Below are 19815 nucleotides of genomic sequence, written 5' to 3'. Positions count from 1 at the left end.
GGACTCTAACTGAGTCTTGTGGACAAAATCAAATGGTAAACTATAGTAGCTTCTTTGAACCCAACAGATGCTGTCGCAGTTTACCATGGGTCTCCTATATCCTTGGATTCTGATGTCTGTAGGACAGGACACTGGGACTATAAAATTGTGAAGGTGGACTATTTACTCTCCAAAACAGCCAGTCCAGATAGACACCTGAATATCCTCCACTCTCAAACCAGGAGAATATTTGCCACACTCATCTCTATCAGTAATTTTTCTCTCTGGGCAACTTCATCAGCTAACATTTACATTGCTAACATCCATTAATAAAAATACATCTTTAAAATAACTCTCGGTTCCACAAAATTGGCCACGCACTCACCTGAGACATCTCAGAATCCATCATTTCCAGAAGTCACAGTTCCCAGAAATATCTGCTGCATCATGAAACTTTCATCTGTGTGCACAGCCATACAAAGCAGCCACATGATGCAGCTGTGAATTCTTCATTCCTTTTTTCCACCCTCTGCCCTTCTCTTTGTTGCCTTTCGCTTTGTTATATCTGACCTATTTTAGACTATGCAGTGTGGGGACTGTGTTCTTTATCTCTCTGCAAATTGCCTAGCACAATGTTAGGTGCTGTATACAGAATAACGCCACATTATAGAACTGGCCCACAAGGGCCCAGAGGCAAGTCCCATTTTATCCATGAATGGCATTTTTTCAAACTTTCTTTTTTAAATGTAATTATTTCATACTCTAGGGAGCTTTAAATAAATGAATGACAAACAAATGACTCTTATTACAGGGCAAGGGAAGGGAAGAAAAAGAAAGAAAAAAGGGAGTAAGGAGTTGAAATGTGCAGAAACTCACTGAGTCTATTTATATATGTTCTATTATTATTATAATAACTTGATGGTGCTGCTTCCTGTTATTTCAGTAACAATATTTTGGTCTAATAAACATCTCATCCTTACAGTTTGGAGCTTATTTAACTCAGGACACAATTATGACTGAGTTACCTGGAAGCTTCCTCAAGTGATCATTTAGTTATTGCATAGGATTTAAAATACCACGTTTAGGCTAACTTGGTAACCTTACCTGTGGATTAAAGAATCCTGTCATCCAGAATTGATTTGGTCGGCCATCCAGCAGCCAGCTGCTAAATTGTTGGTTTCTTTCAAGAAGCTCAGTAAACCAGAACCCTAAAGTAGCAGATTCCCAGGAAATCTTGAACCAAAGCTTTGGAATTCTGGCATCATACATGTTATCCAAAGCATCTCGCAAGTCTTCTGACATAATAATGGTTCCTGAATTATAAGTAAAACATGTACAGAATTAATTTCTCCCCAGCTTCCAAAGGCAATTAAAACTTCTAAACAATATTCTAAATCCAAAAGGATCTCTCTTGTTGAGCCTTAATTACACAACTGTTCAAACGAAGTCTTATCAGTTTGCAATTAATTGCAACAAATGTATAAGTCTCAGTCCATGGCTAAATAATGAATAAAGGACATTTCTTATAATATTATTTGAGGAAATAAAGAGATTTTTTTCAATCAACTTTTTTCCCAATTTATATTCACTGTATTGACACTGTGTTTGTAAATGTGATTAATTGTTTCAATATAAGTATATTTTAATGGTCTTCCTTCACACTATCAGAGAGAGATGTATACTGTATATGATAGAGAATATATTCATTGCAATTATTTTGTTACAGATGATGAGTCCATACATTTTCATTACTAAGAGCTTCCATAGTAAAGTAATGGCAGAGATACAGTCAAATGTTTTCTTTTTGGCAGTGGTGGTCCACACACATATGCTACATATAGTACAGTGGTTTCCATTAAAAAAGGTTGGCGTTACTGCTTGTAGAATAATTAACCTCACTGTGAAATCCACAGTATTCTGTAAACTAGGGGTTCTCAGCCTCTGGTCTGTGGAGCACTTGCTGCTGGTCCACAGCGAGCTGGCTGTCCTCCATATTTTGAGCTCCTAAATTGTATTAAAGACACCTATAATAAATTAAATATAGCAACTAGCCCAATGTATCCCAGTTTTGATTAGAACCCCTAGGTATTACCGCAATACAAATAATAATTATATTTTGATATAAACCACTGCTGTATCTGCCACAGGGACTGAACGTTATTGCAGATAGAATGAGGTGACTCAGGGAACTGTACATGGGAGGGAAAGGGAGGTGATCTGTGTGACTATGAATGGGAGGGTGGGTGATCCAGCAGATTACCTCTGTGTTCTGGTGAGGTCCACACTATGGAAACCTCTTTCCTACACTATTCTCTGGCTCACTGAGATAAAATTTGACAAACCTGGGGTGACAGAAGGGAGTGGTGTGTCAAGGAACCAAACTTTAGTCCATAGTTTAGGTGGACTCCTGTTTCCTTGCTGACAGCTCTCACATAGCAGCATCTGTGAGTAAGGCTATGTTTATATCACGGAGGCCATGGAAGTCACAGAATCTGTGACTTCCAGGGACCTCTGTGACACTCTCTGCTTCAGCCCCAGGAGCTGCAGTACTCTCCAGCTGGCAGCCAGGGGGGCCCTGGCAGGGTTCCAGTGACAGCAGCAACAGGGGCTCCAGCGACAGGTGCAGACTCCTGAGGGGGCCCTCCTCAGGGTTCCAGTGACGGGTGACAGCCTTGCACGGGGAGAGATGGACGCCTCCGGCGAAGAGCTGGGAGTGTCCCATTTTCTCTTTGGGAAATATGGTCACCCTGCAGCTTCCAGCTCCCACAGGCAGGGGGGGAACCCCACAGATCCAAGTCACCACAATGGTGGGGGAAAATCATGGAGCCGCAGCAGCAAAAGTCACAGACAGGTCACGGCTTCCATGAATTTTTGTTTATTGCCCCTGACCTGTACATGACTTTTACAAAAAATAACCATGACAAAATCTTAGCCTTATCCATGAGTAGTGCTTTCTACCATCTCCAGTTGGCTATAAGACTCCATCCCTTCCTGGCAACAATAACCTGGCTCAGTTATACCTGCCTTTCTCACCTCCTGTCTGTGCAATATTCCTAGGCAAGAAGCTGTTAGCTTTTAGGAAACTCCAACTAGTTCAGAATGCTACAGTGCATCTCTTCAGCAACACTGCTTTTCCATAGATCATCGAGTCAAGTTCAAGATCTCAGTCCTTATCTCGAAGATGCTCAATGGCTAGCTCCAGAATATCTAAAAGATCATCTAAAGCTCTGGGATGAAGAGCACTGTTGACAACTTCACTCCATGGCCACACTACACTAAGAGTAAAGCTCGTCTGTGCAGGAGACGGGCAAGTCCGAGACTGTAGAATGAACTCCTCCAGGAACCACTCCAAGAATATCATAAATGTCACCACCTTCTGCTCCACATTCAAGGGGCATTTCTTCAACTTGGCCTTCTCTAACTTAAACACAGCAAAAACAACGAGGAATCCCTGTGGCACCTTACAGCTAGTCTACATTGGCAGCGCTTTAACGTGACTTGTGTGGTCACCTCCACAAGAGATGTAACTACCAGCTGGGGCACTGTCTACACTGGCATTTTCCAGAGCTGAAATTTGCTGCGCTCAGGGGGGTGTTTTTTCACATCCCTGAGTGAGAAAGTTGCAGCACAGTAAATTGCCAGTGTAGACAAGCCCTGAGTTTCTCTCCCTTGTTCACACACAGGCACAAGCTCAGCCCCACTCCCTTAACGTCCCTTCACAGATACATGCATGCACCCCCACCCTCCCTCGTGCCCCCGCAGGGATCTGCTCTCTGCTGCCAGCTGCTCCCAGCAGATGTGCCCAGACTGCCACGGAAGGGGTGTGTGCTCCCCACAGATTTTTTGCTCCCCCATATTTCTGCACAGAAGCCAAGAAATCTGCACCCCCCGAGGGTGCAGAATTCCCCCAAGAGCAGAGGGCAGTACAGGAGCCAGCTATGCCATCTCTACAGCCATTAGGGACTTCCCTATGCTGCAGCTTCATAGTTAGGGAGACACAACCAGATTCTGCTCCCTGTGCACCATCTGAGAGACACCAGGGAGTCTCCCACTACTACTGGGAACACTGTTCCACATGCCCCTCTGTGATGACTCATGATTGTTGCTGAAAATAAGAAACCAGACTTTTGTTACGAACTTGAAGCAAACTTAACAAAAGAGCTGTAAAGGCTGAGAAGACGTGCTCAGTGCCCTGGCCTTGGCTACATCTTTGCATTACTATGCTGAGTGAGTGGGTGTCAGTTTTGGCAGCAGGGATATGGTGCTTGAGTTGCAGCACCAGGGCAAACTGAATGCCATCTGTGGGCGTTGCTATGCATTCCAGCAGCTCAGATGCTTTGATAAAAATAAAATAGTGGGGAGAAATTGGATTAATTACCAACTGAGAGGGACAGCTACATCTATTCCAGAAAACAGGAACACTCAAGTAACAAGGCAGACACAGGGAACATTGAGTGAATAATGCGATGCCATACATTTCTACTGTTTAACTAATGGAAAACAGGAGGCAGCCTGCTGTAAAGGGGCTGACTGAACATTTCATGAACTTAACATGACTGGCTGTAATGTTCTATGAACTTCACCTGCCTGCTGTTTATAACAGTTATTTTTGGACTTTATGTGGTCGGGTCCCCTTTCATGGGTACAATGAAGCCCATTTTAAGCTGACAGATTAAAGGTCAGATCATTTAAAGGCATTGAAGGGTCTTTTTTGATATTTCTAAAATAATTTGTACTGTAACCATATTGCACGTAGATTAGAGCTTTTAAAACAGGTTTCTACCTGCGTTGCCCTGTCTCTGGCTATGCCTGCACAATTAAGTAGGGGTGTGATTTTCCTGCTGGCACATACCTACTTGTGCTAGCTCTTATCGAGCTGTGTAGCTGTGCTCACACTAGCAGTGGCAGCAGAGGCATAGATGAGCTATGTCAAGCACATATACACACAGCACCCCTAGCTCATAGTGCAGATGCAGCCTCTTTTGGCTTCCAACTACTGCGCAGAGAAAGAGGCAAGGTAAAGCTCCTGTAGGTGTTCAATTCAATACGGAACAAGACTATAGTTTTTGTGGCTGATTAAAGTAATTATGTCAAGGGGCTGCACAGCTACATCCTAGCACATTTATCCTATTCTGTGGCTCTGTGTTTAGTGACTCACCATGTAACAGAATGAAAGCTTTGTTCACTTTATATTATCTGAGGGCTTGGCGGAGTTCAATTTTTTCCCCATATTTTGATGGATAATATATGTTTATTATTTCCTATTTTTATCAATTTAAATCTTTACAGTTACATGGAATTATGGGGTTTAAGCATTTCTTTAGTTTTTATCTATTTAAATTCTTACAATTATGAGAAATTATGGGACAGTCAGCCAATAATTATTTAATGACAGTAGACAACGAGATTCAAAAGGTTAAAGCTTTATAACTGTTAAAATACCAATTGGCAAAATCACATGTCAAAATTTATATAAGAAATGTCCTTAAATCAAACTCTAATAAGTTAAGCAGCATTTTCCTTACTTTGCCTAGCTGTAAATTTGGATTATTATAGATGGAAGTAGCTTTTAAGTGGTTTGCCTGTGTCCAGTGAAACTGATGTTCATTTACAGATAAAAATTTAATCCTTCCAAGCCTTATTATGTGTATACAGTAGCCCCATGTTACTACTTGTGCTCACACCTATCTCTATAATGAGCTGGATCTGAACATCCTGAAATATGGGAAGGTTCGGATTTGGACCAGTTGTGAACTTCTTCATTTGGAAGAATTTGCCTCCAGCTAGAGAGGTGAAGATACAGATGTGCAGCTCAAATTAGCAGTTGGGATCTTAAGCTCTGGTTTCAGCAGGAACATGATTTTCTGAGCCTGATTCTCTTGTCATGTGCATAGATGTAAATCAGGAATAACTCAACTGAAACAAGGGAGTTGACAAGGATAAAACCCATGTGAATGAAAGGAGAATTAATCAAGCCTCTAGTTCCTATATTCTGATATTGCTCATAAATTGTTGTCATGGTTACAGGGCAAGCTGTGCTTTAGAGTCCCTTTAGTCTCTCTGACATACACCCCTCACGCAGCAGATTTTGCTACCTTCACCCCATCTGGGTGGAACCACACATTCCTACCCACTCTTAGACTGTGTCTCTGAGGCCTGGTCTACACTACGCGTTTAAACCAAATTTAGCAGCATTAAACCGATTTAACCCTGCACCCTTCCACACAACGAGGTCCTTTATATCAATATAAATGGCTCTTTAAACTGGTTTCTGTACTCCTCCCCGATGAGAGGAGTAGCACTGAAATAGGTATTGCCATGTCGGATTAGAGTTAGCGTGGCTGCAAATCGACGGTATTGGCCTCTGGGCGGTATCCCACAGCGCACCATTGTGACTGCTCTGGAAAGCAATCTGAACTCGGATGCATTGCCCAGGTAGACAGGAAAAGCTCCGCAAACTTTTGAATTTCATTTCTTGTTTGGCCAGTGTGGAGCACTGATCAGCACAGGTGGCAATGCAGTCCCAAATCCAAAAAGAGCTCCAGCATGGACCGTACAGGAGATACTGGATCTGATCGCTGTATGGGGAGACAAATCTATTCTATCAGAGCTCCGTTACAGAAGATGAAATGACAAAGCATTTGAAAAAATCTCCAGGCTATGATACAGAGGCCACAGCACAGTGCTGTGTGACAAGCGTAATGGAAAGCCAAAGAATGAAATGGACGCTCATGGAGGGAGGGAGGGGGTACTGAGGACTCCAGCTATCCCACAGTCCCTGCAGTTTCCAAAAAGCATTTGCATTCTTGGCTGAGCTCCCAGTGCCTGAAGGGTCAAAAACATTTTCCAGGGTGTTTCAGGGTATATGTCGTCAATTTACACCCTTCCCCCCACCCCAAAAGAAAAGGGAAAAAACACGTTTCTCGCCTTTTTTAAATGTCACTCTATACTGCATGCTGCTGGTAGACGGGGTGCTGCAGCGCTGAACACCAGCATCCCCTTCCCAGTGGATAGCTGTCATCATCAGCTCCTGAGTGCTCCTGGCTGGCCTCAGTGAGGTCGGCCAGGGGCGCCAGGGTAAAAATGAGAATGACTCCCGGTCATTCCCAGCAGATGGTACAGAACAGCTGATAACCGTCCTCATCATAGCAACTGGAGGCTGAGCTCTATCAACCCCCCCCCCCTTTCATGTCAAAAGAAAAGATTCTGTACTGCCTGGACTATCATAGCAGCTGGAGGCTTCCTCCCACTCATTTTATCTCACTAAAAAGTCAGTATTTCTTATTCCTGCATTCTTTATTACTTCATCATACAAATGGGGACACTGCCACGGTAGCCCAGGAGGGTTGGGGGAGGAGGGAAGCAATGGGTGGGGTTGTTGCAGGGGTACCCCCTAGAATGGCGTGCAGCTCATCATTTCTGCGGGATCTCTGGGGCTCTGATACAGAGCGGCTGTGCTCTCTGGTTCTCTAGTACACTTGCCCCATATTCTAGGCAGGACTGACTATTTTTAGGCAAAACATAAAGAAGGGAATGACCCGGGGAGTCATTCCCATTTTTGTCCATGCACCCCCGGCCAACCTCAACAAGGCCAGCCAGGAGCACCCATGACAGCAGCAGACGGTACAGAACAACTGATAACCGTCATCTCATCGCCAATTTACCATGGCATGGCAGACAGTGCATTAGGGATGGTAACCGTCTGCTAACTTGCAAAGACAAACGAATGCTGCTGTGTAGCACTGCAGTACTGCATCTGTCAGCAGCATCCAGTACACATACGGAGACAGTGACAAAAGGCAAAACAGGCTCCATGGTTGCCATGCTATGGCGTCTGCCAGGGCAATCCAGGGAAAAAGGGCACAAAATGATTGTCTGCCGTTGCTTTCACGGAGGAAGGATTGAGTGATGACATTTACCCAGAATCACCCGCGACACTGTTTTTGCATTGGGATCTCAACTCAGAATTGAGACTGCAGGGGAGACTGCGGGAACTATGAGATAGCTACGGGATAGCTACCCACAGTGCAACGCTCCAGAAATCGACACTAGCCTCGGAACATGGACGCACACCGCCGAATTAATGTGCTTAGTGTGGCCGCATGCACTCGACTTTATACAATCTATTTTACAAAACTGGTTTATGTAAAATCAGAATAATCCTGTAGTGTAGACATACCCTGAGGTGCAGCCCCTCTGTTTACCAGCTGTATTAACCCAACAGATCCAAATGAGTTCTGCTCCGGTAAGACCTTTGCTCTGGGAGCCTGTGACAGTGGTTAGAGTAACTGACAAACAGCTGCTTCAAAACAAAGCTTTATTTATTCATTCACCCAAAGGTACATAGGATGCAGAGCAAAGAGCAAAAATAATAAAGGCCTATACTCATATTTACCTTTACCTAACTCTTAATCTTTCCTTGCAAGCTTTGGTAAGTTCTATTCAGCCCACTTACTTCCATTTCTAGGCTGGAAGAAGCAGACTTCGCAGCTGCAGTATGTTCTCTGTGTCTTCTTGCATCCCTGTCAGTGTTCACTCACACTCCCTGGGTGGCTCCTGGCAACACACTCAACTCTCTTCCTTTTCTAGGCTTGAGGTTATTTAATGGTTTAGCACCCACTTTGATCCTGAGCTTGTGCATGGAAGAGTAAACCTTACCAGCCTGGTTGGAGCCAGGCAGGGGCACTCCCCAATTCATAGCTTCCCCCAGTTCCCTCAAGGACTGTTGATATTCTCGCAGATTGTACCTTTTCTTAGCCATTGCTTTGTTTCCTGTTTGTTTCCCCCCCGATAGCCTCCTTTGAGTTAAGAACTTGCAGTCAGGCAGGCTACCACCCACCAGGTAAACCGAGATGCACATATTTGTAAAAATAGTACACTTAACTCCCTCATTCTCGACAATAGCTATTTACTCTATTCAGTAAGATTGCTGTCATTTTTTTAAAATAATTGCACACAATTTAGCCTTGCAATTTGTCTTGAAAATTTATCAGCAGAGGCACCAAATCTACATGTCCACACATTATCATGATGATAGATGATCCAAAAAATAATATTTTGTGCGCGCACATACATGTACACGTACACACACACACACAGAGAGCCTTGTCCCACACCAGGTCAGTAGAACATTACAAAACTGCTCTGCAGCTATTTTAAAGTCTTCTCTGTTTCCTGTAGTTTATCCTAAATCTACACAATTTGCTTCTGAACACTCTTAGATATTCAGCATCAAGCCAAGTGTGTATATAAGATTTAGTAATATGTCCAAAAGTATCTTTTATCTTTTAAAAAGATAATCAGAGGAACCAGCCTTCCTCAGGGTGAGAAGAAAAATAAAAATTGGGAATTATTGGGCCAAAATGTTTTTGAGTTATGAGGTGGCAAAACACATCAGCTCTTTTTCTCCAGAAGTCTCAAAACATGAATTTTCCGATTGCCACATTTTATGAATGCTTTATTGAATGTTCCCAAACATCCCCAAATAAAATTCTCCTCTGGAAGAGGAATACCCTGATGATTCCTTATGTGGCTCCCATACAGTCATTGTGGGAATCAGTGGGGAGAGAAGAAAGGACTCCTCAGTCCAAATGCACAAGCCCCATCATATGAGCTAAACAAAAATGTCATTATCTTTAGCAGCACTACAGTTCTTTTCATCTTTGCAGGCAGCCATCAGAAGCCAATAAGATCCCAGCCCCCAGGAGACAATGATTTAATCTGGCTGCTAACACAGCAAAATCAACTCACTAAGCTTCAACTTCTCCCTTTGTAAAATGAAGGTAAAATTATACGACTAGTTTACCAGGGTCTTTTGAGGTCTAACTAAACTATGTTTGTAAGGTGCCATGTATAATGTGTGTAAAGCATTCTGACTCACTGGAATCACAGATCTGAACAGAATTCAAAGCCTCCTGCCCTGATGGTCTCCCTCCATTTCCAACTATCATTCCTCCTGGCTACCGGGCCTACTAACTGAAAAATGATGATCCTTCATCTTTCCAAAAAATAAGATGAATGTCAGCTTGTACAGCCACAAACCTTCGGAACTCTGCAAGGTACTTATCCTCCACATAACTCCTATTATGTTTCCACAGGGTTCATGAGTACTTCAGCATTGTGGCTGTGCAGCGTAGGAAACATGCATGATACTGATGTGTTATTTAAGTAGCACCTAAAGCTAGCATACTAGACAGCATGCATTACATAGATCAATGCAGAGCTCAAAACATATGATGAAAAGGCTTTTAATAACATATCAAATCTGCAACCAAAACCTATAAAGACTAGTGAAAGGCACCCCTACTCAGCCAGGGCAACATATTAATCTCATATTTGGGATTTCCAGACCAAGCCTTTTCTGAGTTACAATGGTCTGAAAAAGTCAAGAATGTATCATTTTTTGGACTCCCACAGCTCTCTCTCTCTCAGAAACTTTGTCTAAATTTTCTCAAGCTTTATACCCTGGCATAAGTTTATGCCTGAAAAAATTCCAGGAGCAGTGGTATTAATTTAAAATAATGTAAAATTAGGGTTGTCAAAACTTTAGTTATAACGGAAGGATTGTTTGACCTTTAATAATGGTATAGTTTCTTCATAATGAACATGACAGTAACTTCTGAAGTCAAAATTTACATTAATTCTCCTTCTCTTGCTTTCCATTTAGCCATGAACACAGTAACTCCTAGATACTGACACCAATCTATAAAGTTTGCTTCCAGATCCAGACAGGAAATTCACCAAAATTTAGGGCATTTCAACCTGGGGGTTTGATTCAGGGCCATTTCATTCCCAAAATGAAAAGGATATACAGCCACAAAAACATGACCCCCTCTGAAATGACCGCTCTGTGTCAAACTCACACTTATTTAGGTAACTTGAGAGGACAACATTTACTTTTACTTTCAGATTTATGTGGAGTATTATATCATTCCAACTGTGAAATAAACTCTGGGCAATCAATTCGCAATTAAAACAGCACTAACGGGTGGAACATAATAGTGAGTACAAAGCACAGCTACAACTATAATAACTATAATTTGAACTCAAAAATATAATCTGGATTAAAAACCGGTTGAAAAACCCTACTCAGAGTATTTATCTGTGGTTCACTGTCAAACTGGGAACCCCACAGGGGTCAATCCTGGGTCCAGCACTACTCAATATTTTCATGAATGACTTGGATAATGAAGTGGAGAGTATTCTTATATACTGAAAAATATCTTCTTATGTGTTTCTTTTGGGAGCCTCATTTTATATTCTCCTTCCAGCTAGCCATTTCAACGATACCAGATGGGCAAAATGGGATGAGAGAAGGAGGAAACAGAAAGCAACACGAGCCATCTATTCCATCCCCTTCACTTCACTACTGCTCATCTCTTACCTTAAGCTAAACTCTCTCAGCTCCAACATGTGCAGAATGCCACTTCCCCCCACTAATTGGTATGCAATTTTGTAACTATGCTGCTTCTTAGTTCTACACAATTAAGCCTTAAGTTTGACGCTGAATCATTTTGCCATACAGTTTATGGTCCCAATCCTGCAATTCATAGCACACAGGTGCACAAGTGCAGCTCTGCAAAGACAGATTGGCTTCAATAGGGTTCATGTGGGTACAGCAGTGCCGCAGGGCACAATGAATTGCAAGACCAGGGCACCATAAATTTGAGGTAGATGTGGGAACATTGTTAGTGTCACAATACTGTTATAATCCTTAGAAATTAATGGGGTATGATTATATACTTACCATCTATGGCCAGCTTGAGATCAGTCAGTGTAGTTCGAACTCTTGATATAACACGCTGCATACGGTCAATTTCCTGACGTAGAAATATATTTAAGGGTTGAATTGCTCCCATCTTTTGAAGTTGGGCTTTCACCTAAACAAAGTGTAGAAAAAAATATCTATTTTTATGTATATGTACAAATCTAATACTTTCAAAAGCACAAAGGTACTTTTTAAAATTTTACCCATAAACCCTAAAAACCAAACTACACAGTAACAGATAGGCAACGCTCATCCTACACAAGCTTTATGGTCTAGTATGTTGTGACTCATCAGGCCTAGTAAAAAGGAGCTTCATCCCAATGGAGGGGAGATTGCCAGCTTTTGGAAGACACATGACGTTAACTGAACTGACCATTCCACCTCACACCTTATTTGGAACCATTCAGGAAGCAGCACAGAGAAAAAAAAGAAGAAAAAAGGAAATACAGTACAGTACTGTGTTAAATGTAAGCTATTAAAAATATAAAGGGAAAGTTAAAAAAAAAGATTTGACAAGTTAAGGAAACTATTCTTCCAATAGAAGATAGAGTTAGAATTCCAATAAAATCAAACATCAGCCTAATACAGCGGGTACTACTTTGGCAAAGCCAAATGTCCATTAAATTCTAATTTGTGTTTTTCTTGAAAGACACCAAAGGTTACTTGAAAGACGCAGGGAAGTTAATGCAGAGTAAGCTAGGGTGTAAATTTAAAGCACACTAGTTTTACCACACTAAGGGCCTGTCTACATTGAAACGCTGCAGGTGCGCCAGTGCAGTGCTTCAGTGAAAACACTACCTTTGCTGATGGGAGGGATTCTCCAGTCAGTGTAGGTAATCTATCCACCATCACCATCCCCAAGAGGAGGTAGTTTAGTCTATGGAAAAATTCTCCCATCGACCTAGTGCTGTCTACACCGGGGCTTAGGTTGGCCTAAGTGCATCATTCATGGGTATGCATTTTTCACACCCCTGAACAACATAGTTAGATCAACCTAATTTCCTACTGTAGACAAGGACTAACTCACAGGTGGACATTCAAATGCCCTCAGGCTGCTTAGCTTAGTATACTTTAAAGGGTAATAAGTTAAAGAGCACAAAGGCACACGGTGCACAGTATCCATGTACACATGGAGTTAATAAAAAGTAGTGTTGTGATAATCGAGCCTATAAATTTACCCTAATTGTAAGCTTAATTGTGAAAAGTATATGAAAGCTCATAAAATGTTACAATAGCCTAAAATAACAAATGTTAATAGAAAGTAAGTGAAGTTGCTTTCAATAATGAATGTTATAAACAGGTGCAAAAGACCCAGACAGACTAACTGAGTCCAAACAAAAAGACCACATTAATATAATTCATGGACTATGTTAAAACCATTTTTGGTTAAAAAAAAGATTGGAAGTTAATAAAACAAACGTGATATATTGGAGATTAGGCCTAATTGGTGAACAAAATAATAAGGGGATGGACTATTCCACCTGCCACTCCCTTTTTGGGTCCTTAAAGAGAAAGACTTTGGAGGAAAGGAAAAAAATAGTAAAGAACAGATGGAGGCTAGTGCAGCGAGTATCATCATCACAGGTGCCACCCCTATCGGTTCCTGGGACCCTGGGCCTTCTTTATCCTAATCCTGAGGGATGCCCAGACCAGACTGGGCCAGAGAGAAAGTTCCAGATGACAATGCCACCCCTTCAAGTGCCAGCTGAATCCCAAACACCGAAATTAAATGAGATCAGACTTAAACAACTATAGCAACAACAACTCCAGCTCATCTCAGCCATCTTCTCTTTTTACCCAAAAGCACAGTTATTACCATCTTTAATACCATCTAAAAGATTGTCATACACAGAGGTTTTTCCTTCTAAAACTCTCTCCAGCTACAGTGAAAGGGAAGAAGGTATGTTGTCTGTTTTTCCTTCTTTTCTGCATTGGCCTGCTAAACCCAGGGTTGTGAGTTCAATCCTTGAGGGGGCCACTTAGGGATCTGGGGCAAAATCAGTACTTGGTCCTGTTAGTGAAGGCAGGGGGCTGGACTCAATGACCTTTCAAGGTCCCTTCCAGTTCTAAGAGATAGGATATCTCCATTAATTATTATTTTATTTAAAATCTTTGGCTCATTTTTTCCATTTACATTAATATAACAGTAGCTAGTTCACTTGAAATTCACACCCTAGGTTTCACCACACTAATTTCTCCATGTAGACAAGTCCTAAGGATGAATGCTATTGTAATGACATAACGTTATATCTAGCAGCATTCCTCTTTAAAAAGGAAGACAAGTGTAGCACTTGAATGGTGATACTTGATAGGACAAGACAGTAAATGCTTTGATAGCCTCCATTTCTCAGGTTTCATCTTCAGGCCTTTGAAAATAAACTTTTAAACTTTACATGGTTTTCTCCTTGGGGGACAACTACCAGTCAGGTTATTCATTAGATTTTAATCATATGCATATATGATTTTACAGAAAGGCTGTCCAAGGAGTAGGAGCCAACGGATTATATTTTCAAGTCTGACAGCTCATTCTACAGAATGAGTCAATGTGCTTTTCTTTCTTTCTTTCTTTCTAAATCATGAAAAGCAGATAGTACTAGAGCATTTAAGACTAGAGCTGGGAGAATAGTTTCCTGTGGACAATTTATTTTGTGAATACCGCCCTCTTTTTTGTTCACAAATGATTTGCAAACAGCCTTTGATTTTTAAGAATTTCACAGGAAATTCACTTCTTTTGCCCAAACGGCCAAAAGAACAACTATCAGAGGGGTAGCTGTGTTAATCTGTATCCACAAAAACAATAAGGAGTCCAGTGACATCTTAAAGACTAATAGATTTATTTGGGCATAAGCTTTCGTGGGTAAAAAAACCACTTATTCGGATGCAAGTGTGAAGAAGTGGGTTTTTTACCCACGAAAGCTTATACCCAAACAAATCTGTTAGTCTCTAAGGTGCCAAAATAACAACTGTTTGCTCCACTCAGTGTTTTGCCTCAGTATTCCTGTGATAAATGAAGGTGGGGGTAGCTCCCTGTTATGGACACCCATCCAGCCACTTAGCTATAAAATCCCTCTTAGTAGCTGTTCTCTACTTGCTTTACCTGTAAAGGGTTAAAAAAGTCTCACTGCTATGCACAGGTAAAAGGAAGTTAGTGGGCACCTGACCAAAAGAGTCAATGAGAAGGCTAGAACTTTTTAAAATTGGGAAAAAACTTCTCCTTTGCCTGTTTGTGGTTGCTGTCCTGCGGAGAGGGGGTCAGAGCAGCGATGCTGTAAGAAGCTTTGGGCCAGGTATGAAAAATCATCTGTATTATACCTAAAAACTACTGATTTGAAACCCTAGATATGTAAGTAGATCAGGAAATGTCTAGGAAGACATGATTAGATTTATCTTTTTTATTTCTTTAAGGCTTGTGGATTCCTCTGTGCTAACCCCAGGTGCTTTTGTTTTGCTTGTAACCTTTAAGCTGGACCTTAAGAAAGCTATTTTTGGTGCTTAATCCTTGTAGTTGTTCTTTTAAAATTTAGTAATAGCCTGAGTTTTCAGATGTATTTTCTTTATTTCTTTCTTTGTTTTTTTTTTAAATAAAATGTACCTTTTTAAAGAATAGGATTGGAGTTCTGTGTCTTAAGAGGTTTGTGCACACTTTTTTTTTTAATTAGCTGGTGGCAACAGCTGATTTCCTTTATGTTTTCTTTCTCAGCTCCTCCGCAGAGTGGGGTGAAAGGGCTTGAGGGTACCCCACAGGAAGGAATTCCCAACTGAGCCTTCCTGGGTTCTCAAAGGGGGTTTGCACTTGAGTGGTGGCAGCATCTACCCATCCAAGGTCAGAGAAAGCTGTAACCTTGGGAGTTTAATACAAGCCTGGAGTGGCCAGTATTAATTTTTAGAATCCTTGAGGGCCCCACCTTCTGCACTTGAAGTGCCAGAGTTGGAATTTAGCCCTGAGAATCCCAAAGAAAAAGTGTGATACATGCTAGATATAAGAAGAGCACTTCACATAGGAGAGGCACCATGGAGAATCTGACCCATTAATTTTCACCTTTAAAAACAAAAGAAACATTTTTTTAGTTTGCAAAACCCCCTTTTCCCATTCTTAGATAACTTAAAAGTGGCATTTTAGCAAACTGCCCCAAAACATTTTCTTCCAGGATGAGAAGTCTAGGTAATTTCACTCCAAAAGGTAATTTTCCAAAAAGTTAAAGTATGTGAATCTAAAATGAGAGGCTTAAAACAAGAGTGTCTCCTCAGCCATAGTTATAGTGATGCTGCCACAACACTATAATACAGAGCAACTCCCAGGGCTTGGGAATTCTTCTATGAAACACATTTTTTTTTAAAAATGCAAACCTATGTAATATTCCATAATAGCAATGAAACATATCAGTGCAAGAACTATACTGTATTAATTCAACCCTAGCTGCATTCACAGCACTCAGACTTGAGCATCAAGCACAACACCACATAAGGCTTTGAATTAATGACATAATTCATAACCTGTCATGTCTTTGTTATCGTGGAGATGAGAGTCAAATTGTGAGCTTCTGTGAGTTTTGCTAATTACAGTCCTGCTCTTGGAAAGCTTATTGTTAATTACATGATGAAGCACATAAATCTTGAGCCATGATTGATTGTTTACACTAGATTCTGTATTACCCAACAAGATCACTCATTTCCTGATCCCTATTCTAGAATTACATTAAGAAAACCTGACTAGCAGAAAGGAAACCTGAAGACAGAACCCATTAGTCAAAAGAGCCCTCTCTGAAATGAAACACATTAATTACAAAAAGCCCAGATAAAAATATTTCCTCACTATTTGTATATATTTTATAAAGTCACAGTTGGATTGTGAAGTGGAATGTAAACAGATGTCAATTAACATTAAATACAACAATTTAAGAAAGGAGGCAATGGAAGAAAACAGTCATACTAGTTCTTACTGTTTGTATAATGTCTTGGTCCTAGCATGCATGCTCCTTACCCAGTTGTGCATAGGTAACACAGTATCAGAGGGGTAGCCATGTTAGTCTGGATCTGTAAAAGCAGCAAAGAGTCCTGTGGCACCTTATAGACTGCATGCATCCGAGGAAGTGGGTATTCACCCACGAAAGCTCATGCTCCAATACGTCTGTTAGTCTATAAGGTGCCACAGGACTCTTTGTTGCTTTTATAGGTAACACAGTACTTTGAGTTCCAGTGGAAGGGCTGTTATCATGAACCAAGAGGAGTGACCAAGTGTGACCGTAAGCATTCCTGATATTTGTACAAAATATGCCTTGTGGGTATCACTTGAAAACCAGTAATACACTGGTGAATAGTGTCAGGATGGAATGTATGTAACGATACCACATGTGGAGTTATGGATGTTCTTTGATACTATGTTTTAAAGTGAATTTGAACAAAATAGGTCTGCTCAGGTCAAATACAAATGAAGCAGGGTGACCAGTGACAATGGAGTTGCAATTTACATATGCTGTAAACAGAACCATCAAAGCTCAGAATTTGTTTTGGGACTCAGCACGTCTGGATCATAAAGAACTGTGTATTTGCTTATCTAACCAGCCTGGTCATCAGACAGAGACAATGAAAGTACATTTACTGGGGATATGTTGGAGTCACTTGGCTAATAGTAACCAAGGCTGGTGGAGAGCAGAGTGTGGCTGTGGTGTAAGAAGCAGGCAGCTGCAGTCAGAGTTGCTGAACTAGGGCTGCTTATCACACCAAAACTCAATGCAGGCTTATATGCTGGCTGGGAGCATGCAGACAAGGGAGCTACAGCAGCAGAGCATTTTAAGGCAACCAGGGTTATAGGTCAGGCAGTGACACAACTTTTCACTGGTCTGGGTTGCACCCCAAAATGTGACAGCAAGTAAGTTACTATAGCAGCTTGGGAATTTCAATCTGCTTCTACTTCAAAACTGGAAGTTAAGATAATGTTTTGGAATCATTTTCATTAGTCTCCTCTCACCCCTGTACTGCCCTGTCAGCAGATTTGGGGAGGACACCATTTTGAGAGGTGATATCTCCCTCCAAAATATGGCATGAGTGTGGAGGAAAGGAAAGTTCAGGGAGATGCCCCTCCCCCTTGCCACTCCCACCACAAACAGAGCTGCTTTAGAGTGGCACCAGCAACCAGTTCAAGGTAGGAAGGATGAAATCTGGTGTGTGCATGGGATGTATAAACCATCCTATCAGTACTGTTACAGCTCTCTTATTGGTTAAGGGGGAGGGGGTCACATGCTGCTATGGAATAACATAAAGCAGTGGCTCTCAAACTTTTTTACTGGTGACCCCTTTCACACAGCAAGCCTCTGAATGCAACCCCCCCTTATAAATTAAAAACACTTTTTATATATTTAACACCATTATAAATGCTGGAGGCAAAGTGGGGCTTGGGGTGAAGGTTGACAGCTCACAAGCCCCCATGTAATAACCCCCTGAGGGGTCCCAACCCCCAGTTTGAGAAGCCCTGACATAAAAACACCCAGCAGAGGGGAATTTAAAGTTGAAATGTATTTAGACCAAATCTTATATAGGGAAAAAACATTGTCACTTGGTTACGCAGCTGACCTCCAATCAGCAATAATGCCTTTAGAATTCCATCATTATATTCCCTAGCTATCAGTTTTTCAACTTGTAAGGCAAATGTTTTTTTCATTATAAACCTAACTGCGTGATGTGCTGACATTTATATTTGCATCTATCTGCACACATGTGGAGAGATGGGAGCCTGTCATTTTGCTACAGATGAGAAGGTTACTCACCCTGTGCAGTAATTGAGGTTCTTCAAGATGGTTGTCCCTGTGGATGCTCCATTTTAGGTGTCTTGGCGCCCTGCATTTGTAATTGCAGATTTGTAGTAGCAGTGTCCCAGTTAGCCGCACGTGCGTGGCAGCCATCTTGCAGTGCTCTGACTGGCTACCTAGCATTTGCAGCCAACCGACCCCCAGTTCCTTTTCTACCCTAGAGGATCAGCATGAAACTCCTAAGTAGAGGGAAGGAGGGTGGGTAGTGGAAAACCCCAGGGACAACCATCTCGAAGAACCTCAATTACTGCACAGGGCTAGCAACCTTCTCTTCTTCTTCAAGGAGTGTCCCTGTGGGTGCTCCACGTTAGGTGACTATGGACAGTGGAGGGGGGGCTTTGGAGTTGGTTTATTGACGGTGGCTAGTATCGAGAGTCCAAACTGTGTGTCTGCAGCTGATCGTTGCTCGAGAGCATAGTGTTTAGTAAAAGTGTGGGTAGAGGCGCAGGTAGCTGCTTTGCAAATGTTCGAGTTAGGTATATCATTAAAAAAATGCTACTGATGTTGATAACACTTTGGTGGAGTGTGTGCGGACTCCTGATGGAGCAGGGAGGTTGTTCTGCTAGTAACACAAATGGATACAGCCTGATATCCATTTAGATAGTCTCTGTTTAGAGATGGTTTGACCCTTCAATCATTCTGTTCTAGAGAGAAAGAGACAAGATGATTTTCTAAATGTTTTTGTTCTTTCTAGGTAAAAGACTAGTGCTCTTTGGATGTTGAGCGGGTGAAGAGAAGCCTCCCTGTTGTTGGCATGTGGTTTCGGGAAAAACACATGTAAGCATATCGGTTGATTTAGATCAGTGGTTACCAACTGGTCTATCATGATTGACTGATCGGTCCTGGAGACTCTCCCAGTCGATCGCGATCTCTGGCTGCTAAAAGTCTGGTGGCGCAGCAGGGCTGCTGCTAAGACAGCCTCCCTGCTTGTCCCGGCCCCACGCCACTCCCCAAAGCAGCTAGCATGCCCCCACAGCCCCAGGGTGGGGGGACGGGGTCTCCACACACTGCCCCTGCCTGCAAGCACCACCCCCTGCAGCTCCCATTGACCGAGAATGGAGAACTGTGGCCAATGGGCGCTGCGGGGGTGGTGCTTGCAGACAGGGGCGTCGGTCCCTTCCAGGAGCAGCATGGGGCCAAGGTAGGCAAGAAGCCTGCCTTAGCCCCACTGTGCCGCTGACCGGGAGCTGCCCAAGGTAAGTGCTGCATGGTGGGAGCCCGCACCCCAACCCCACTCCCAGAGCCAGTGCCCCATACCCCCTC

General features: G+C 42.2%; 1 protein-coding gene across 2 annotated transcripts in view; it reads right to left on the bottom strand.

Annotated features, from left to right (window-relative positions):
- The window catches only part of LOC115646112 (dynein heavy chain 5, axonemal-like), a 297132-nt gene that overhangs the window by 12573 nt on the left and 264744 nt on the right, over positions 1-19815 (bottom strand). For both annotated transcript variants that reach the window (XM_030551608.1, XM_030551609.1), the window contains 2 exons: positions 11726-11858; positions 1084-1292 (listed from right to left, as the gene is read on the bottom strand). In XM_030551608.1, the coding sequence (XP_030407468.1) occupies positions 1084-1292; positions 11726-11858 (342 nt within the window). The remainder of the gene's footprint in view (positions 1-1083; positions 1293-11725; positions 11859-19815) is intronic.

Source organism: Gopherus evgoodei, chromosome 2 (genome assembly GCF_007399415.2).
Source record: "Gopherus evgoodei ecotype Sinaloan lineage chromosome 2, rGopEvg1_v1.p, whole genome shotgun sequence".
NCBI classification, from domain to species: domain Eukaryota; kingdom Metazoa; phylum Chordata; order Testudines; family Testudinidae; genus Gopherus; species Gopherus evgoodei.
The sequence above is the reverse complement of the archived record's forward strand: the minus strand, read 5'-3'. Positions and strand labels throughout refer to the sequence as shown.